General features: G+C 48.3%; 1 protein-coding gene across 4 annotated transcripts in view; it reads left to right on the top strand.

The window, feature by feature from the left end:
• Positions 1 to 22,280, top strand: part of LCMT2 (leucine carboxyl methyltransferase 2) — a 70,529-nt gene that overhangs the window by 20,110 nt on the left and 28,139 nt on the right. For all 4 annotated transcript variants that reach the window (XM_075917313.1, XM_075917309.1, XM_075917312.1 and 1 more), the window contains exons 4-8: positions 1,546 to 1,726; positions 7,412 to 7,568; positions 8,432 to 8,621; positions 9,484 to 9,591; positions 17,846 to 17,936. In XM_075917313.1, coding sequence (XP_075773428.1) covers positions 1,546 to 1,726; positions 7,412 to 7,568; positions 8,432 to 8,621; positions 9,484 to 9,591; positions 17,846 to 17,936 — 727 coding nt within the window. The remainder of the gene's footprint in view (positions 1 to 1,545; positions 1,727 to 7,411; positions 7,569 to 8,431; positions 8,622 to 9,483; positions 9,592 to 17,845; positions 17,937 to 22,280) is intronic.

Here is a 22,280-nt window from a genome sequence, read left to right as displayed (position 1 = left end):
GTGCGTCTCGTGGGGTCATTGCCATCAGCTTGGCTGCACTTGCTGCAGGCTGCCATTCGGGTGCTCCATCTGGGGGCTGTCAGGATCCAGGAGGCCCTGAGGGAGAGCGTCTGCCCTGAGGAGCCCTCAGACCCTCCCCAGTCCTCCCCACCGGGGGCTCGTGCCCCATTCCTCTCTCATGTTCTTCCACTTACCCCTCCCTAGCCTCCCTTCCTGATGTCAAATAAAAGACATGTATGTTCAAAAATAGAAACTGGGTTTATTGAACAAAACTGGGGGGGGGGGGAGATGAACCTCTGGGGAGACTGGGAAAAGCAGGTGGAAGAGGGGAAGAGAGAGGGTGGAAGAGGGGAGGGGAAAACCTGGGAGGAGGGTGCTGGAAGAGGGAAGCAAGGGGAAGAAGGGGAAGGGAAATCTCAGGGCTCAGGGTTGGGGGTCTTGCCAGACCAACTTGACTTTCATGCTGACCTGTTCCTGGGTTCGCATGTAGCCTTTGGTGGCCAGGCTGGCAGCTATTCTGCCATAGACGGCCGCATTCCTCCATCTAGTGCGGAGATCATGGTCGTTGGGGGCATCCCCCCCAAACCTGAATAAGGTCCATGATCTCCACCCTGGACCAGGAAGGCCCCCGCCTTCTCCAGCCCCTGTCAGGCTCCTGGGAGCTGGCAGACTGCTCTTGGGGAGCGGTGGAGGGCTGGCTGCCAGTGGCTTGCCGGCCCATGTTTTGGGGCAACTGGGTCATGGGCCCCAGTAGCCACTTTTGGTTCTGGGCTGGCAGGCTTGGAGCTGGCACAGGCACTGTGGCCAGGGTCTACCCCAGTAGTCCCCAACCTTTTGTTGCTGCCGGGCCATGTGCCAGGCGTCCAGGAGTGAGGCTGCTCACACGCCACGCTTCCGGGGGTGGGGCCACGCATGTGCTGTGCGCCGGGGGGTAGGGACCGCCCACGCGTCCTGCATCCGGGGCTGGCACTGCACATGTGCCATGCGCCTGGGGCAGGAGCTGCCCATGCGACCTGAGCCCTGGCCCGGCACCATGCATGTGCCGCGCGCCAGGGGCATGACCAGCCCAGATGTTTCGGCGGGCGCACATAAATGCCCCGGCGGGCGCCATAGTGCCCACGGGCACCGCATTGGGGACCACTGGTCTACCCCTTTAATAGTTCCGGGGCTGGGGGAGAGGAGAGTAAGTTTTTCTGGTTGTGCTCAGAGTGGCCACCAGGGCTCCCTGGAAAGGGCTGGAGGCCCCCTATTTCAAATTAATTGTCTACACAGCACTTAATTCAAAATAGCTATTTCGAATTTGGTGTTACTCCTCGTAGAATGTGGTTTACCAAATTCGAAATAAGGGCTCCACTATTTTGAATTTATTTCGAAATAGCAGTTTGCCTGTGTAGACGCTATTAAAGTTAATTTGAAATAACTGCTGTTATTTCAAATTAACTTTGTAGTGTAGACATACCCTTTGATACTCTGGTGCTTTGTGCCCTGCAAATACTCAGGCTTCTGTCAGAGTTAAATAACATTTCTTGGTTTTTTTTCCTGCAGATTCTCTCTTTCGGTGCTGGCTTTGACTCCCTGTATTTCCGCCTCAAGGATGTGGGTCTTCTGAGTCACACTGTGGTATATGAGGTAGATTTCCCAAGTGTGGCAAGCCGGAAAGCTGCTCTGATCAAGGGTACGAAGGACTTGGCCACTTTCGTGGGAGGAGGTGGAGGGAGAGAATCAGGTATGACATTTCTGGCTATAGCAGGCTCGTTTGAACTGAGTGCAAATTTATCTGTCATCAGATGCAGAGGCAGAGTATATAGGCAGAGAACATAAGAATGGCCATATTGGGTCAGACCAAAGGTCCATCTAGCCCAGTATCCTGTCTGCCAACTGTGGCCAGTGCCAGGTACCCCAGAGGGGGTGGACCGAAGACAATGATCAAGCGATTTTTCTCCTGCCATCCTTCTCCAGCCTTTGACAAACAGAGGCCAGGGGCACCATTTTATCCCCTGGCTAATAGCCTTTTATGGACCTAACCTCCATGAATGTATCTAGCTTTTTTTAAACTCTGTGATAGTCCTAACCTTCACAGCCTCCTCTGGCAAGGAGTTCCACAGGTTGACTGTGAGCTGTGTAAAGAAGAACTTTCTTTTATTAGTTTTAAACCTGCTGCCCATTAATTTCATTTGGTGTCCTCTAGGGTATGTCTACACTACAGCGCTAATTCGAATTAACTTAGTTCGAATTAGTTAATTCGAACTAAGCTAATTTGAACTAACGCATCCAGACTAAAAAACTAGTTGGAATTAGCGTTTTGCTAATTCGAACTAGCATGTCCACATTAAGTGGACCCTGAACCGGGGTTAAGGATGGCCGGAAGCAGTGCCGGCAGGGCATCAGATGAGGACTTAGAGCGTGGAGCTGCTGCCTCAGGCTAGCCGAGGGCTGTGCTTAAAGGGACCCGACCCCCACCCCGGACAGACAGTTCTCAGGGGTTCCCTGCTTGCAAAGCAGTCCTGGCTTGGAGTGCCCTGAGTGCCCACACTGGGCACATCACAGCACTCGGCCATCAGACCGGCTGCACTTGCCGCAGGCTGCCATCTGGGGAGAGGGGGCAACTGGGGGGCTGCAGGAGAGCTTCTACCCCCAGAAGCCCGCAGAGCCAGCCCAGTCCTCCCCATCGGGGGCTCGTACCCCATTCCTCCCTCACCTCCTTCCACTTACCCCTCCCTACCCCCCCCTTCCTGATGTACAAAATAAAGAAAACATGTGGTCAAAAATAGAATCTCTCTTTATTGAACAAAACTGGGGGAGACTGGGAAAAGGAGGTAGGAGAGGGGAAGAGAGAGGGTGGGAGAGGGGAGGGCAACTAAAATGATCAGAGGTTTGGAACAGGTCCCATATGAAGAGAGGCTAAAGAGACTGGGACTTTTCATCTTAGAAAAGAGGAGACTGACGGGGGATAGGATCGAGGTCTATAAAAGCATGAGTGGGGTGTAGAGGGTGCATAAAGAAAAGTTCTTCATTAGTTCCCATAATAGAAGGACTAGAGGACACCAAAGGAAAGGAATGGGTAGCAGGCTTCAAACTAGTAACAGAAAGTTGTTCTTCACAAAGCAAAGAGTCAACCTGTGGAACTCCTTGCTGCAGGAGGCTGTGAAGGCTAGAACTAGAACAGAGTTTACAGAGAAGTGAGATCAAGTGATGGAGGTTGGGTTCATGGAGTGGTATTAGCCAGGGGGTAGGAGTGGTGTCCCTGCCCAAAGTTTGTGGAAGGCTGGAGAGGGATGGCACGAGACAAATGGCTTGGTTACTGTCTTCGGTCCATCCCCTCCAGGGTCCCTAGGGTTGGCCGCTGTCGGCAGACAGGCTACTGGGCTAGATGGACCTTTGGTCTGACCCAGTACGGCCATTGTAAGCTCAGGGCTCAGGGTCGGGGGTCTCAGTGGACCACCTTGATTTTCATGCACACCTGCTCCTGGGTGGCCAGGCTGGCAGCTCTCCTGCCCTAGACGTCCATTTTCCTGTGCCTGGTGCGGAGGTCGTGGACGAGATCCACGATGTCCGCACTAGCCCAGGCGGGTGCCCGCCTCTTGCGGTCCCGGGCAAGCTCCCGGGAGCTGCCAGCCTGGTCCCGGGAAGAGGGGGAGGGCTAGGGGGCATCGAGTGACTGGCTCGAGCCGTGCCAGGTGCAGGGTCTGCTAGCTGGGTGCTGGCAGGCTTGCACCTGGCACGGGCACCGTAGCCAGCCCGTACCCCTTTAAGGGGTCAGGGGCCGGGAGGGGGGCAGACGAGTTTCCCTGGTGTTGGCCAGAGTGGCCACCAGGGAAAGCTGGGGAGGGCTAGCCTCCCACTAGTTCGAATTAAGGGGCTACACACCCCTTAATTAAGGGGCTACACACCCCTTACTAGCCGCCTACTAGTAAGTTCGAACTAGGCTTAGTCCTCTTACAATGAGGTTTACCTAGTTCGAACTAAGCGCTCCGCTAGTTCGAATTAAGTTCGAACTTGCGGAGCGCTAGTGTAGCGCCTATCAAAGTTAATTCAAACTAACGTCCATTAATTCGAATTAACTTTGTAGTGTAGACATACTCCTAGTTCTTATATTATGGGAACAAGTAAATAACTTTTCTTTATTCACCCTCTCCACAGCACTCATGATTTTATAGACCTCTATCATATCCCCCTTCAGTCTCCTCTTTTCTAAACTAAAAAAAACCCCAGTCTTTTTAGCCTCTCCTCATATGGGACCCATTCCAAACCCCTCATCATTTTAGTTGCTCTTTTCTGAACCTTTTCTAATGTCAAAATATCGTTTTTGAGGTGAGGAGACCACATATGTACACAGTATTCAAGATGTGGGCGTACCATAGTTTTATATAGAGGTGGTAAGATATTCTTCGTCTTATTTTCTATCCCTTTTTTTCAATAATTCCAAGCATCCTATTTGCTTTTTTGACTGCTGCTGCACACTGCGTGGACATTTTCAGAGAACTATCCACAATAACTCCAAGATCTCTTTCCTGATTAGTTATAGCTAAATTAGCCCCCATCATATTGTATGTATAGTTGGGGTTATTTTTTCCAACGTGCATTACTTTACACTTATCAACATGAAATTTCATTTGCCATTTTGTTGTCCAGTCACTCAGTTTGGTGAGATCTTTTTGAAGTTCTTCACAGTCTGCTTTGGTCTTGACTATCTTGAACAGTTTAGTATCGTCCGCAAACTTTGCCACCTCACTGCTCACCCCTTTCTTTAGATCGTTTATGAATAAGTTGAATAGGATTGTTCCTAGGACTGAACCTTGGGGAACACCACTAGTTACCCCTCTCCATTCTGAAAATTTACCCTTTATTCCTACCCTTTCTTTCATGTCTTTTAACTAGTTCTCAATCCATAAAAGGATCTACCCTCTTATCCCATGACAACGTAATTTACATAATAGCCTTTGGTGAGGGACCTTGTCAAAGGCTTTCTGAAAATCTAAGTCTATTATATCTACTGGATCCCCCTTATCCACATGTTTGTTAACCCCTCCAAAGAACTCTAATAGATTAGTAAGACATGATTTCCCTTTACAGAAACCATGTTGACTTTCTTCTACGTGTCTGACAATTTTATTCTTTACTATTGTTTCAGTAAATTTGCCCGGTACCGACGTTAGATTTACTGTCCTGTAATTGCCAGGGTCGCTTCTAGAGCCCTTTTAAAATATTGGCGTTATGTTAGCGGTCTTCCAGTCCTTGGGTACAGAAGCTGATTTAAAGGATATGTTACAAACCACGGTTAATAGTTCTGCAATTTCCCATTTGAGTTCTTTCAGAACCCTTGGGTGAATACCATCCAGTCCCGGTGATTTTTTCCTGTTAAGTCTTTCTATTTGTTCCAAAACCTTCTCTAATGATACTTTAGTCTGGGACAGTTCCTCAGATTCATCACCCACAAAGGATGGTGCAGGTTTTGGAATCTCCCTAAGGGTACGTCTACACTACAGCATTAATTCGAGTTAACTTAATTCAAAATAGTTAATTCGAATTAAGCTAATTTGAATTAACGCATCTGCACACAAAACCTAGTGGACCCTGAATCGAAGTTAAGGATAGCCGGAACCGGTACCGGCAGGGCATCAGTTTAGGACTTAGTGTATGGGGCTGCTACCTGAGGCTAACTGAGCTCTGTGCTTAAAGGGACCCTAACCCCACCCCCGGACAGACAGTTCTCAGGGTTCCCCGCTTGCTTGTCTACCTCGATGAGGGACAGCAAAGCAGTCTTGTCTTGGTGTGCCCTGAGTGCCCGCACTTGGGACACCACAGCACTCGGCCACATACCCCACTGGGTATGCCAGTGTATCTCGTGGGGTTGTTGTCATCAGCCCGGCTGTACTTGCTGCAGGCTGCCATCTGGGGGCTTCATCAGGAGGCTGTCAGGATCCAGGAAGCCCTGTGGGAGATCATCCACCCTGAGGAGCCCTCAGAGCTACCCCGGTCCTCCCCACCGGGGGCTCGTGCCCCATTCCTCCCTCACGTTCTTCCACTTACCCCTCCCTAGCCCCCCTTCCTGATGTCAAATAAAAGACACGTATGTTCAAAAATAGAAACTGGGTTTATTGAACAAAACTGGGGGGGGGGGAGATGAACCTCTGGGGAGACTGGAAAAAGGAGGTGGGAGAGGGGCGGAGAGAGGGTGGAAGAGGGGAGGGGGAAACCTGGGAGGAGGGTGCTGGAAGGGGGAAGCAAGGGGAAGAAGGGGGAGGGAAAGCTCAGGGCCCAGGGTTGGGGGTCTCTCCGGACCAACCTGATTTTCATGCAAACCTGCTCCTGGGATCACGTGGCCTTTGGTGGCCAGGCTGGCAGCTATCCTGCCATAGATGGCCACATTCCTCCATCTAGTGCGGAGATCATGGACGTTGGGGGCATCCCCCCCAAACCTGAATAAGGTCCATGATCTCCAACCTGGACCAGGAAGGCCCCCGCCTTCTCCAGCCCCTGTCAGGCTCCTGGGAGCTGGCAGACTGCTCCTGGGGAGTGGTGGAGGGCTGGCTGCCAGTGGCTTGCTGGCTTATGTTTTGGGGCCATTGCGTCAGGGGCAGTGTCTGCTGGCTCTGGGCTGGCAGGCTTGGAGCTGGCACAGGCACTGTGGTCAGAGTCTACCCCTTTAAGGGCTCCCAGGAGGTAGGGGAGGAAGAGGAGTGTTCTTGGTTGAGGCCGGAGTGGCCACTAGGGCGCCCTGGGAAGGCTGGAGGCCCTCTATTTTGAAATGTCTACACAGCACTTATTTCTAATTGGCGTTATTCCTTGTGGAATGAGGTTTACCAGTTTTGAAATAGCGGTTGGCTGTGTAGACATACCCTAAGAGAAGTCTCTGTCCGATCCACGTGCTCCTCCACACCAATTGGCTTTCCGCCATCTCTTAGTTTAAAAACCTCTCTACAATCTTTTTACTGTTTAGTGCCAGGAGTCTGGATCCACCCTGGTTTAGGTGGAACCCATCCTTCCTGTATAGGCTCCCCCATCTCCAAAGTTTCCCCAGTTCCTAATAAATCTAAACCCCTCCTCCCTACACCATCATCTCATCCACACATTGAGACTCTGAAGTTCTGCCTGCCTACCTGGCCCTGCACTTGGAACAGGAAGCATTTCTGAGAATGCCACCATAGAGCTTGCAGAGGGGATGGTGGGAATACACTAGTTTACCCCATCCTTTTGCAGGCCATTCTTGATAATGCCCCTCTGTGGCCTGTTTGTGATAGGAGTCTGGCCCAGGTTTTCCCAGTCTCCTGCTCCAACATGCTATCAGTGGGGGTGGAGTACTCTTGAGAGTGGGTTGTCTCATGTGGGTGTTCCTGTCACTTCTGCTGCTGTCAGCATATCAGCTAAGGGTCAGTGTTGTAATGAGGGTATCTCAATTGTTTTCTCCTAGGAGCCATGAGCTTTGCTGGGGAGGATTATAAATTGCTGGGAGTAGACTTATCGGAGCTGCCTAAGCTGGAGCAAGCCTTGACAGAAGCAGGCCTGGACCCAGAGGTTCCTACCATGCTCTTAGCAGAAGTGGTGCTTACTTACATGGAGATCAGCAGGTTGGTTGGCTCACTTTCTTCCCTGTAAGCTAGGGGCCTAAGCAAGAGCAGTGAGGGTGAGAGTTAGTATCAGGGGGTATTCTACACTACCCTCCTAGTTCGAACTAGGAGGGTAATGTAGGCATACCGCACTTGCAAATGAAGCCCGGGATTTGAATTTCCCGGGCTTCATTTGCATAAGCGGGGCACCGCCATTTTTAAATCCCCGCTGCTTCGAACCCCGTGCAGCGCGGCTACACGGGGCTCGAACTAGGTAGTTCGGACTAGGTTCCTATTCCGAACTACCGTTACTCCTCGTGAAATGAGGTGTACCGGTAGTTCGGAATAGGCACCCTAGTCCGAACTACCTAGTTTGAGCCCCATGTAGCCGCGCTGCACGGGGTTCGAAGCAGCGGGTATTTAAAAATGGCGGCGCCCCGCTTATGCAAATGAAGCCCAGGAAATTCAAATCCCGGGCTTCATTTGCAAGTGCGGTATGCCTACATTACCCCGCTAGTTCGAACTAGCGGGGTAGTGTAGACATACCCTGAGAGTGATGAGTCTGATCCTGGAGACTTGTCTCTAGGGCCTTTTGGCTGGTTGCAGGTGAATTGTGGAAGCCACTGGCAGCTGTCTAGTTAGAGACAGGTGATATGCAGGACTATCTCGCAAATGGAAATGGCTCTTTCTTGGTCCTTGCAGCTCCTAGAGCCATTCTGAGCAGCTGGGTGAGGGCTCTCTGCTCCGTGCTCTTCTCTCCAAATAGTAGAAGAACCTCCAGTGGCACCCTCTGTGGGTGTGCAGGAAACAGTCTGGTGCCTGCTCCCATCCTCGCTGGGGCCACAGCCCTCTCGATTTCTCACCTCTGCCTGTGGCTTTCGCAGGTCAGATGCTTTGATCCAGTGGGCAGCTCAGCACTTCTCCTGCGCACAGTTTGTGCTCTATGAGCAGATACACCCTGAAGACCCCTTTGGTTTCATCATGCAGCAGCACTTCAGCCGGCTGAACTCTGTGCTTCATGCTCTGGCCCAGTATCCCAATTGTGAGGCGCAGAGGAGACGCTTTCTCCAAAGGGTAAGTGGCTATGGTCCTGGAGCAGGTCATGGTTCTGCACCATCTGGGAAGGAGCATAACCTCAGAACCACCGGCATGATCCCACAGGCCTTTGGTATGGGTTGGTTAGAACCAGGCTGGGGACAAGAGGCACTGCGTGGCCCTCTCTCCTCATGCAGACTTACAGAGCACCTTCCTTTGTCTGACAGCTCTCTCTGTGCAAAGGCTAGTACATTGTTCCTTGTAGTGAAGCTGCACCATGTGAGGATCCCACAAGTTCAGGATCTATGAGCCGGGGTGTAATGAGTGTCGACTCTGAGCTGGTCACAGCAACATACTGAGGATGTGTACTTTGCAGCCGGGTATGCCCCCACCATGGGGACTGAGCCATTCGTTTTCAGGCCAGTCAGTTGAGTGGGAATCTAGCCAGCATTGCCAGTCTGAATATGTATGGGTATGTCTACACTAGCTCGTTAATTCGAGCTAGGTAGGCAAATGAGGCAACCCGAGTTGCAAATGAAGCCCGGGATTTAAATATCCCGGGCTTTATTTGCATGTTCCCGTCCAGTCGCCATTTTGAAATTTCACTAGCCCGAACTCACTGCCGCGCGGCTATGCACGGCAGTGAAAAGTTAATTCGAACTAAGTCCTTAGTTCGAATGAACTGTTACTCCTCATTCCATGAGAACGGAGGATATGTAAATCCCAGGCTTCATTTGCAACTCCGGTCGCCTCATTTGCCTACATAGCTCAAATTAACGAGCTAGTATAGAATACCCTTTGTGAGTCCGTCACAGGGGGAGGGATTGGGTGAAGACCCTGTGGTGAGGGGGTGGAGTGGGTTGTGGTTGTCTCCCTGAGGGAATGTGGGTCTCTCTTTTAGGGCTGGACCGAGTGCAGTGTCATTGATATGAATGAGTTCTACGTCGGCTTTATCCCTGAAGATGAACGACAGAGAGTGCAGGCTCTGGAGCCCTTTGATGAATATGAGGTAACGTTTCCCTTCCTTCTTACACCAGGGGCATGGCTCTAATGGGCTGTGCACCTGTAGCTTCCCTTATGGCCATGGAGCTGGCTGCACAGATGCTAGGGAAATAGGTATTACTGAATAGACAGAAAAGGCCCTGGGAATCTGAGACCAAATTAACATGGAGCCCACAGGGAAGCTGCTCATGAAGCTGGGACAGGCAGCAGAAGTTCTGGCCTTTTAATATATGTTCTTCTTTGAGTGATTGCTCATTTCAATTCCAAGTAGGTGTGTGTACGCCACGTGCATAGTCATCCGTTTTTTCCCATACCAGTACTCATCCACCAGCCGTGGAGCCCCCTGGGCTAGCGCCATTATAGTGTTGTATACTGCTGACCCTTCCCCCTCTCAGTGTTTTCCTTAGCTCAGAGATGGGCAAAATATGGCCTGCTGGCCAAATCAGACTCGCCCCTCCTTCGGATCTGGTCTGCCACCATCCAGTGAGAACCCCAGGCAGGCTCCCTGCCTGCTGTGCTGCTCGCAAGCTGCTCAAAGTAGCCTGATACGGGAACCACGTGCATCTCTGTGCACTCCTGGATGAGGGGTTTTATGCACTGCCTCCACCCCCAGCACAATCTTGCAGCTCCCATTAGTCGAAACCAAATTAACATGGCTGCTGACTGGGAACTGCTTAAGGGAAGTGCCTCCCAGCCAGAGCCTGCACCCACCCTCTTTTCCCAGCCCTCTGCATGCCATCCTGCATCCCTGCCCCAGGTCACAACCCCTGCATTCCTTCCTACATCCGTTCCTCCTGGTCATCTGTCCCAGACCCTGCACCTACTTCTGCATCCTAATCCTCTGCCCCAGGTCGCAACCCCTTCCTTCACCCAAACTCCTTCCTGGACTCCATACCCCCTTCTACACCGCAGTCCCCTAGCTTGAGATCCATTCTGCACCCAACCTCTGTCTATACTCTGCATCCTCTCTATAAGTAAAGTAAAAGTGTAGCCCTTGACCACTTACCCAATTCTTGGGAGTTGCCCTCAGTCAGAATTTATTGCCCACATCTGCCCTAGCCTATAGTTTATGGTAGTCTAAATAGATCGTGTAAAATAGTTCTTTTCTAGTGGAGAATATGTGATGCTTAAACGAAGCATACGAGATCTTTTATAGGGGAAAAGGCAGTATGCCGCATTTATTGAGAATACAACAGTTGCATATGCTTTTCAGTCACACACACAAAACATCATGCACACACAGTCTTGCCAGATGATGTCATAGTTACCAGTCCAGAGTCGGTGTCAATCTAGTGGCCAGCTAGGTCGAACACAGGGGAGAGCAGGGCCTTTGTTGGTCGCTATCCGATGCTCCTCTGGGGATGGTGGCAGACAAACCCAAAGTTCCATAGCAAGGCACCTTGCTTTTATCATCTTTTTCTCTGTTGAAATCCATGGATTCCGCTCTGTCAGCTTGTGACTAGAATGTTATCTTGTTGATGTCAATCGTTCCCAAACATCTTCCAAGGCTCATCCTGTAATCAGTCGTCTTTTGGGGGTGCCCGCTCCGCTTCAAGGTTCATCAATCTGCCAATCCTCTCGTGAGTAGGGGGCACACATCGATGGTTATAAATGGCTTCTTTGCAGCCAGGTTGTCTTGTGTTCTGGCCTTCACCCACACTCGCTCACCCCTTTTCTCTGGCCATCTGGTTCTAAGCAATATAACTTTACATCTTATCTCGACACATTCACACTCCTCTCACACACATGAGCAATGTTACAAGGGCTTTCAAGGTTACATAGATCTGCATCGAGCAAAGCAAAGAGGCGTTGTAAATCAAACAATTAAGGCTTGACCTTCAACATTTTTCTAATCTTATTAACACAGACACAATACCTAGAACTGTCTTTCCACTTAGGCCCATCTACTAAACTCACTTTTAGGGCAAAGGAATAGACATTTAACTAAAAGGACTTAATTCAAAAAAATACTAAATATATATTGCTATATTATGGCTACATTATTAGACTCATTACTATATTACTAAACCTAAAATACAAATATAAAAAAAAATAAAGCTTTCAATCCTAACAAGTATTCCTGTCTTCTCCTTCCCTGTGGACTGGGACATGCCCTGGTCCCTCGGCTTTAAACCGTACAAAAAGAATCTGATGTGGAGGGGTGAAGCAACCCCGCCCTTACCTGGGGCCTGAGGAGTCTTGGGAGCCGAGGCTGGCCGGCACCCGCCATGGCAGGGAAGTGGCGGGGCTGAATTTAGAAGCCCCATTCGGGGAAGGGGGAGGGGCCGCATTGGAAGCAAGAGCCCAGAGGGCAGCCGCAGACGCGGCGCTGGGGGATGATGTCATACGCCGATGTGGTGTGACGTCAAGCCGGCACCGGGGAATGAGCGACGGAGATGGGGAGCGGGAGCCTGCGTGATGTCACCCGCCGAACTCAGGGGCGGGGATAAAGGGCGCCAGCACAGAAGGTGAGGGGAGGCCAGGAGGAGAAGGTCGCCAGGGCTGGGACGGGACGTCCCGCCCTATGGGAAAAGAGAGGAGACTTGGACCGCAGAGGTAGGAAGTGGCCCAGGGCGGGGTTGCGAAGCCCGTGACAAACGAGTTTAGGAGCCTTTCCCCCATTTGCTAGGTTAGGGAGTCGGGCTCCCTGCCTTAGGGCCCTGGGCCAGGACTCGGGAGAGTGGATGGGTCTGAATCCCCCTACTCCGCCATCGGAGGTTGGATATTGGTGCCCAGGCCAGTGTGATTGCTCACTGAGTGTAGTTGTCAAACAAAAGCCGAACAGGGACATGTACCGTGGCAGGTCATGAAAGTGACGGATAGCACAATAAAACGGGTGGTTGAATAAGACACAAGTCAGAATTTCTTACATCTGACACATCAGAAAAGGTCACACAAATAAACAGTGACAAGTTTTTAAAGTGCTTGTACACAAATGCTGGAAGTCTAAATAAGATGGGTGAACTAGAGTGCCTTGTGTTAAAGGAGGATATTGATATAATCACAGAAGCCTGGTAGAGTGAGGACAATCAATGGGACACAATCATATCGCAGTGTGCATGTCCTAGTCCATAAGGAAGGATAAGAGAGGAATACTCCCCACTAGAAAAGAACTATTTACACAATCTAAAGAACTCTTAAGTAATTAATTATCAACTATTTAGACTACAAAAACTATAGGCTAGGGCAGATGTTCTTTGCCACCTCACTGTTTACCCCTTTCTCTAGATCATTTATAAGTAAGTTGAATAGGATGGGTCCCAGGTGTGACGGACCCAGTCGGGTCTGGGCACAGCTGAGGGCGTCCGCTTAGAGCGAATCGCTCAAACTCGGGGCTCCTTACAGCCCCAGACTGGAGACCTTCCCAAATAGGCCACAAACCAGTCACACCAAGCGCTTCAGCTTCCAATCTGGCCAGCCAGAAGCCTCATGAGCAAAACCTCTCTGACACCCCAGCTCTCCCTGTGCCCCAATCAGCCCTGGGCCTAACACACAGGTGAGGGTTTATAGAACCCAATCTCACCTTCCCTGAACAGTGATAGAAATGTAGCCGCGTTAGTCTGGGGTAGATGAAGCAAAATGCAGGACAATGTAGCACTTTAAAGACTAACAAGATGGTTTATTAGATGATGAGCTTTCGTGGGCCAGACCCACTTCCTCAGATCAAATAGTGGAAGAAAGTAGTCACAACCATATATACCAAAGGATACAATTAAAAAAAATGAACACATATGAAAAGGACAAATCACATTCCCTGAACAGGTTCTTCCAGTCCCAAAAAAACAGCCACAGATCCCAGTTAATTTACACTCTGGCTCTTACCCACCAGATCACACTGAGCCAATTCTTTAGCATCTAAAATCTAAAGGTTTATTACTAAAAGAAAGAAAAGCATGAGAGTACGGTTGTTAAAGGATCCTATTACATGCATTACATGCATCGAATCACCCAGTTCTTGATACAGGCGCTTAGCAGAGATGTTATAAACAGCTATCTTAAAAGTCTCTGGTGTACATCCTATATCAGGATGGGTCCACGGTTCTTTCCCGCTCGTTGTTCCCTGCAAGGCTGCATCTGGGATCAGGAGCTGAACTCAAGACAAGATGGAGGGTGCCACATGGCACTTATATATCTTCCCTGGCATCTCTCTGGCCAGAGAAGGTCACATGGTCAAACGACCTATCCCTGTGTCCCATGCTGGCAGCCCTTTGATCCTGCCTGATTTGCAGGTGTCAGTCACATTCCTGAGGTGTGTACTGGCACCTAGAGCTTCATTGACTCCTTGCTAATTAGCATAGCCATTGGCTGAGCATTTCTTGCCCATTGCTCAGCCACAGACAGAGCAGTTTTTAACTCCACATACAGATATCATCCAAGTAAATGAATAACACATACAGAATCAGTAGAACGCAAGTTTTCATGTGACACCTCCTATGGCACACTTTGTATATACTTTGGGGCAAATACCCCCCCACACACATTGGTGCAGCAGTGATCTGGCTGCTCCCCTTAAAATCCAGTAATGTGACACCAGGACAGATGCTTGCAGGAGAGGTCACCCCACTAGTTACCTCTCACCACTCTGAAAACTTCCCATTTATTCCTACTCTTTGTTTCCTGTCTTTTAACCAGTTCTCAATCCATGAAAGGATCTTCCCTCTTATGCCATGACAACTTAATTTACATAAAAGCCTTTGGTGAGGGACCTTGTCAAAGGTTTTCTGGAAATCTAAGTACACTATATCTACTGGATCCCCCTTATCCACTTGTTTGTTGACCCCTTCAAAGAACTTTAATAGATTAGTAAAGCATGATTTCCCTTTACAGAAACCATGTTGACTTTCCCCCAACAAATTATGTTCTATGTGTCTGACAATTTTATTCTTTACTATTGTTTCAACTAATTTGCCCTGTACTGACGTTAGACATAGCGGTCTGTAATTGCTGGGATTGCTTCTAGAGCCCTTTTTAAATATTGGCGTTACATTAGCTATCTTCCAGTCATTGGGTACAGAAGCTGATTTAAAGGATAGGTTACAAACCAAATTCTTCAATTTCCCATTTGAGTTCTTTCAGAACTCTTGGGTGAATGCCATCTGGTCCCAGTGACTTGTTACTGTTAAGTTTATCAATTAATTCCAAAACCTCCTCTAATGATACTTCAGTCTGTGACAATACCTTAGATTTGTCACCTACAAAGGACGGGTCAGGTTTGGGAATCTCCTTAACATTCTCAGCTGTGAAGACTGAAGCAAAGAATTCATTTAGTTTCTCCACAATGACTTTATCGTCTTTAAGTGTTCCTTTTGTATCTTGATCGTCCAGGGGCCCCACTGGTTATCGGGCTTCCGGCTTCTGAGGTACTTAAAAAACATTTTGTTATTACCTTTAGAGTTTTTGACTAGCTGTTCTTCAAACTCCTTTTTGGCTTTTCTTTTACATTTTTACACTTAATTTGGCAGTGTTTATGCTCCTTTCTATTTTCCTCACTAGGATGTGACTTCCACTTTTTAAAAGATGCCTTTTTATCTCTCATGGCTTCTTTTACATGGTTGTTAAGCCACGGTGGTTCTTTTTTAGTTCTTTTACTGTGTTTTTTAATTCGGGGTATACATTTTAGTTGGACCTCTATTATGGTGTTTTTGAATGAGGGCCAAGAGGATGCCAGTGAGGGCTTCATCTTCCTCTTCCCCAAAGAGGTGATGGGAGTTTCAGCCACATCTTTTTTGCCCATGGACAGCAGGGTCCACCATGAGCTACTGCTTGGGTCTTTAGGCTGAGAAGGTCGTGAAAGATCTCAACCTCATGGTTGATACCTTTGCCCTAGAGGGACTCTCTAGGATGGCATTAACCTTTATGAAGACAGTATTCAACACCACAAAGCCCCCTGAAGACTCTGGCCCTCATTCCTCCCAAGTGAAAGGAATGAAGAGGAAATAAGTTAGTTAAGACCAAAGCAGACTGTGAAGAGTTTCAAAAAGATCTCACCAAACTAAGTGACTGGGCAACAAAACGGCAAATGAAATTTCATGCTGATAAATGTAAAGTAATGCACAATGGAAAAAATAATCCCAACTATATATACAGTATGATGGGGACTAATTTGGCTACAGCTACTCAAGAGAGAGATCTTGGAGTCACTGTAGATAGTTCTCTGAAAACATCCACTCAGTGCGCAGTAGCAGTCAAAAAAAGCAAATAGAATGTTAGGAGTCATTAAAAAAGGAATAGAGAATAAGACAGAAAATATCTTATAGCCTCTATATAAAGCCATGGGACGCCCACATCTTGAATACTGCATACAGATGTGGTCTCCTCATCTCAAAAAAGATATACAGCTGGTCCCCGAGTTATGAATGCATCGACTTATGACCCTTTGTATTTACGACCATCCTCCTATACAGCCAGAACCCAAGTTACGAACGAAATCTGCACTTAAGAACGTCTGTGAATGTAGTCTGACTTACGAACTGATCGAGTTATGACCTAGTGTTTGGTACGTAACTCATTCGTAAGTCAGGGACTGGCTGTACTGGCATTAGAAAGTGTTCAGAGAAGGGCAACTAAAATGATTAGGGTTTTGGAACGGGTCCCATATGAGGAGAGATTAAAAAGACTAGGACTTTTCAGCTTGTAAAAGAGGAGACTAAGGGGGATATGATAGAGGTATATAAAATCATGAGTGGTTTGGAGAAAGTGAATAAGGAAAAGTTATTTACTTGTTCCCACAATATAAGAGCTAGGGGTCACTAAATGAAATTAATAGGCAGCAGGTTTAAACCAAATAAAAGGAAGTTTTTCTTCACTCAGCGCACAGTCAACCTGTGGAACTCCTTGCTAGAGGATGTGGTGAAGCCTAGAACTTTAATAGGGTTCAAAAAAGAGCTAGATAGATTTATAGAGGTTAGGTCCATCAATGGCTATTAGTCAGGATGGGTAGGAATGGTGTCCCGGGCCTCTGTTTGTCTGGAGGTGGTGACAGGATAGGGATCACGTGAGCATTACCTGTTGTGATTCCTCCCTCAGGGACATCTGGTGCTGGCCACTGTCAGCAGACAGGCTACTGGGCTAGATGGATCTTTGGTCTGACCTAGTATGGCCGTTCTTATGTAAAATAATATAAACAGAACCAGCAGATCATGACATGAAGATTGATGGGTTATATGAAATAATTTGCTCAAAGCACCTTTGAGTTACTTAAATTCATGTTCATAAGTCCATTTCACAAAGTAGGGGGGGATGTCTGTCATAGGACCAAACGGGTGTTTCACTCCATTGACACAGGTGATGCTCACCCAGGTAGGGCCAGGCCCTACCGAATGGCTCCTTCAGTCAAGGCGGCTATAGAGAAGGAGATCAAGGACATGCTAAAGATGGGTATAATTCGCCCTTCTGAGAGCTCATGGGCTTCTCCAGTAGTCCTAGTTCCCAAACCAGATGGAGAAATCGGCAGCCATCTCACTACGCCATTTGTTATGATGTCAGAGAAGATGCTGCATTTGGGAGAACAATGCTTCAGATTGCAAATCTGTGATTTCCAGCCCCTCCACCAGATTGCTACTTGGGAGTCACCTACTTGGAATTGACATAAACAGTCACTAAAAGAATTAAAAACAGTTACCTACCTTGTAAACGTGCTGCTCATGTCCATTCTAAGAGCCACTCGCCTCTCCTCTGAGTGGGGAGAAGGCCAGCAGAGGACTATATGCAGCATCATTATGGCTCCACTATAGGAGTCTCCAAAGCTGACCGGGTACTACTGGGGAAAAATATTCTGACGACCGTGCATGCAGAGTGCACATACCTACTTGCAATGGACATGAGCAACACGTCTCGAAGAACAGTAGTTACAAGAAGTAGGTAACCGTTTTTGTCAACGACAGCCTTCTTCTTACTTCCACAAGCTGCCTGCACAGGCCCCATCACATGGATCCAGTTCTCTAACCTTCCAAAAAGTCAGTGCAGGACCTTCCAAGAAACTGATGCACACTTCCTTAGTGGGCTTCTGTCCTAGCTTAATCCTCCAAGTGGGTTCAAGACCAGATCTGCGGCAAAGCACCTGGATTACAGTAGTGTGGTTCCTACACCTGAGGCAGGGAAAAGGAGTGCTTTCCTGGTGCCTTGGTGGCTGCTTTCATATCATTTTTAATAGGGTCTGGTAATCCTGGCCCCCATCAGTTGTGGGGCCTGCACCCCTACACCATCCACCACTACCACCTCTGCTATAAACACTCAAGTTTTTCTCTTCTGGTTTGCCGCAGGAATGGCACCTGAAGTGTTCACATTACTTTATCCTGGCTGCATCAAAGGGGAGAGAGCTTGCCTGGACTCCTTTGTTCTCCAAGATGCCAGGTAAATATGTTTTGTCTTCATTGTTCAATGTGTGTCCCTATGCCTGAAATATAGCAGTTTTCAAACCCTGCTCTGAGTCCAGAATTATTTATTTCCTCATACATTTCCCTGTGACACTCATCATGATTGTATCCGAGTACCTTACAAACATTTATGAATGTATTTTCACAAACGTATCTGTGAGGAGCAGTAATGATATTATCCCTGTTTTACACATAGGCAACTGAGCTATTGATAGAAATGTAGCCGTGTTAGTCTGGTGAGCTATTGAGAGATTAAGATCTAATGTATCCACTAATTTTGGGTGCTCAATTTGAGATATGTAGGCTTTGACTTTTTCCTGAGTATTTAGCATTATATCGTACTTTCTATGTTCATATCTCCCACTGACTTCATTTGCAACTGTAAATAATCAGCACTTCATAGAATCATAGAAAATTAGGGTTGGAAGAGACCTCAGGAGGTCATCTTGTCCTCAGGACCAAGCCCCACTAAATCATTTCAACCATCAGTTCTTCTCTTCTGCAGGCTAAATAAGCCCAGTTCCCTTAGCCTCGTCTCCTAAATCATGTGCCTTAGCCCCTAATCACTTCTGCAGATCAGAATCACCACATAGTAACTTTATGGCAGAGGCAGGAGTAAAATCCACTTCACCAAAGGAGTGTTGAACTTCCTTAACCATGGGCTTTGGTTTCTTCAACCATGGGATTCTGCTCTAGGCACAAGGATTGTTAGGAAAAGATGGGATCCACCTAACCAAGAGAGGAAAGAGCATCTTCATGGGCAGACTTGCAAACCTAGTGAGGAGGGCTTTAAACTAGGTTCGTTGGGGGATGGTGACCAAGGTCCTGAGGTAAGTGGGGAAGTCAGATACCAGGAAGAAACACAAGGAGGAACGAGCAACAAAGTAGGACTCCTGACACGAATGGAGAAGGTCGGGCAATCAGCTGATTATCTAAGGTGTTTGTACACTAATGCAAGAAGCCTGGGAAACAAACAGGAAGAATTAGAAGCCCTGGCCCAGTCAAAGAACTATGATTTGATTGAAATAACAGAGACTTGGAGGGATGACTCGCATGACTGGAGCACTGTCATGGAAGGGTATAAACTGTTCAGGAGGAACAGGCGGGGGAGAAAAGGAGGAGGAGTTGCATTGTATGTAAGAGAGCAGCATGATTGCTCAGAGCTCTAGTATTTAGAGGGAGAAAAGCCTGTTGAGAGTCTGTGGGTTAAGTTTAGAGGTGGACGCAAAAGGGGTGATGTTGTGGTTGGTGTCTGCTATAGACCACTAGATCAGATGGATGAGGTAGAGAAGCTTCCAGATCACAGGCCCTGTTTCTCATAGGGGACTTTAATCACCTGACATCTGTTGGGAGACCAATACAGCAGTACACAGACAATCCCGGAAGTTTTTGGAGAATGCTGGGGATAACTTACTGGTACAAGTGCTGAAGGATCCAACCAGGGGACATGCACAGCTTGACCTGCTGCTCACAAACAGGGAGGAACTAGTAGGGGAAGTAGAGGTGGGGGACAACCTGGGAAGCAGTGATCATGAGATGGTAGGTTTCAGGATCCTGGCCAAAGGAAAAAAGGAGAGTAGCAAAATATACACCCTGGACTTCAGAAAAGCAGACTTTGACTCCCTCAGAGAACTGATGGGCAGGATTCCCTGAGATGCTAACATGAAGGGAAAAGGAGTCCAGGAGAGCTGGCAGTATTTTAAAGAGGCCTTAATGAAGGCACAGGAAGAAACCATCCCGATGTGCAGCAAGAAAAGCAACTATGGTAGGTGACCAGATTGGCTTACCGGGGACATCCTTGGTGAGTTTATACACAAAAAGGAAGTTTACAAGAAGTGGAAACGTGGACAGATGACAAGGGAGGGGCATAAATATATTGCTCGAGAATGCAGGGGAGTTATCAGGAAGGTGAAAGCGCCGTTGGAATTGCAGCTAGCAAGGAATATGAAGGGTAATAAAGGTTTCTACAGGCATGGTAGCAATAAGAGTGTGATCGGAGAGGGTGTGGGGCCCTTACTGGATGAGAGAGATACCCTAGGTTATGTCTACACTAGCCCCCTAGTTCGAACTAGGGTGGTTAATGTAGGCATTCGAAGTTGCAAATGAAGCCCAGGATTTAAATATCCCGGGCTTCATTTGCATGTTCCCGGGCGGGCACCATTTTTAAATCCCCTTAGTTCGAATTGACTGCCTGCGGCTACACGCGGCAGTCAGAAGTTAATCCGAACTAAGTCCTTAGTTCGGATTAACTGTTACTCCTCCTGCAATGGTGCCCTCCCGGGAACATGCAAATGAAGCCCGGGATATTTAAATCCTGAGCTTCATTTGCAAGTTCGAATGCCTACATTAGCCACCCTAGTTCGAAGTAGGAGGCTAATGTAGACATACCCCCCAGTGACAGATGATGTCGGAAAAGCTGAAGTACCCAATACTTTCTTTGCCTCTGTCTTCATGGACAAGGTCAGCTCCCAGACAAATATACGAGGCAACACAGTATGGGAAGGAGGTGGACAGCCCTTTGTGGGGAAAGAACAAGTTAGGAACTACTTAGAAAAACTAAACATACACAAATCCATGAGGGAGTTGGCAAATGTCGTTGCAGAGCCTTTGGCCATTATTTGTGAAAGCTCGTGGAGATCGGGAGAGATCCCGGATGATTGGAAAAAGGCAAATGTAGTGCCCATTTTTAAAAAAGGGAAGGAGGATGATCCAGAGAACAACAGACCAGTGAGCCTTTCCTCAGTCCCTGGAAAAATCATAGAGGGGATCCTCAAAGAATCCATTTTGAAGCACTTGGAAGAGGAGTATGTCATCAAGAATAGTAAACGTGGATTCACCAAAGGCAAGTCCTGCCTGACCAATCTGATTAGCTTCTATGATGAAATAACTGGCCCTGTGGATATGGGAAAGTTACTTGACTTTAGCAAAGTTTTTGATACTGTCTCCCACAATATTCTTGCCGGCCAGTTAAGGGAGTATGGATTGGATAAATGGACTGTAAGATGGATAGAAAGCTGGATAGACTGTCGGGCCCAACGGGTAGTGATCAACGGCTCGATGTCAAGTTGGAGGTCCGTTTCTAGCGGAGTGCCCCAAGGATCGGTTCTTGGACCGGTTTTGTTCAGCATTTTTTATTAATGATCTGGATGAGGGAATGGATTGCACCCTCAGCAAGTTTGCAGATGACACTAAGCTAGGGGGAGAGGTAGATACGGTGGAGGGCAGGGAGGGTATGTCTACACTACCCTCCTAGTTCGAACTAGGAGGGTAATGTATGCATACCGCACTTGCTAATGAAGCCCGGGATTTGAATTTCCCGGGCTTCATTAGCATAAGCGGGGAGCCGCCATTTTTAAATCCCCGTTGCTTCGAACCCCGTGTAGCGCGGCTACACGGGGCTCGAACTAGGTAGTTCGGACTAGGGTGCCTATTCCGAACTACCGGTACACCTCGTTTCACGAGGAGTACCGGTAGTTCGGAATAGGACCCTAGTCCGAACTACCTAGTTCGAGCCCCGTGTAGCCGCGCTACACGGGGTTCGAAGCAGCGGGGATTTAAAAATGGCGGCTCCCCGCTTATGCTAATGAAGCCCGGGAAATTCAAATCCCGGGCTTCATTAGCAAGTGCGGTATGCATACATTACCCCGCTAGTTCGAACTAGCGGGGTAGTGTAGACATACCCGGATAGAGTCCAGAGTGACCTGGACAGATTAGAGGATTGGGCCAAAAGAAATCTGATGAGGTTCAACAAGGACAAGTGCAGAGTCCTACACTTGGGACGGAAGAATCCCAAGCATTGGTACAGGCTCGGGACTGAATGGCTAAGTAGCAGTTCTGCAGGAAAGGACCTGGGGATTACAGTGGATGAGAAGCTGGACATGAGTCAGCAGTGTGCCCTTGTAGCCAGGAAAGCTAATGGTATATTAGGGTGCATTAGGAGGAGCATTGCCAGCAGATCAGAGAAGTGATTATTCCCCTTTATTCAGCTCTGGTGAGGCCACATCTGGAGTATTGTGTCCAGTTGTGCCCCCCCCCCTCCCCCCGTATAAAAAGGTTGTGGACTCATTGGAAAGGGTCCAGTGGAGGGCAACCAAAATGATTAGGGGGCTAGAGCGCATGACCTATGAGGAGAGACTGAAGGATTTGGGTTTGTTTAGTCTGCAGAAGAGAAGAGTGAGGGGGGATTTGATAGCAGCCTTCATCTTCCTGACGGGAAGTTCGAAAGAAGATGGAGAAAGACTGTTCACAGTAGTGACGGATGGCAGGACAAGGAGCAATGATCTCAAGTTACAGTGGGGGACGTCTAGGTTAGATATTAGGA

The sequence above is a fragment of the Pelodiscus sinensis genome, unplaced genomic scaffold (genome assembly GCF_049634645.1).
Source record: "Pelodiscus sinensis isolate JC-2024 unplaced genomic scaffold, ASM4963464v1 ctg95, whole genome shotgun sequence".
NCBI lineage: Eukaryota > Metazoa > Chordata > Testudines > Trionychidae > Pelodiscus > Pelodiscus sinensis.
The sequence above is the reverse complement of the archived record's forward strand: the minus strand, read 5'-3'. Positions and strand labels throughout refer to the sequence as shown.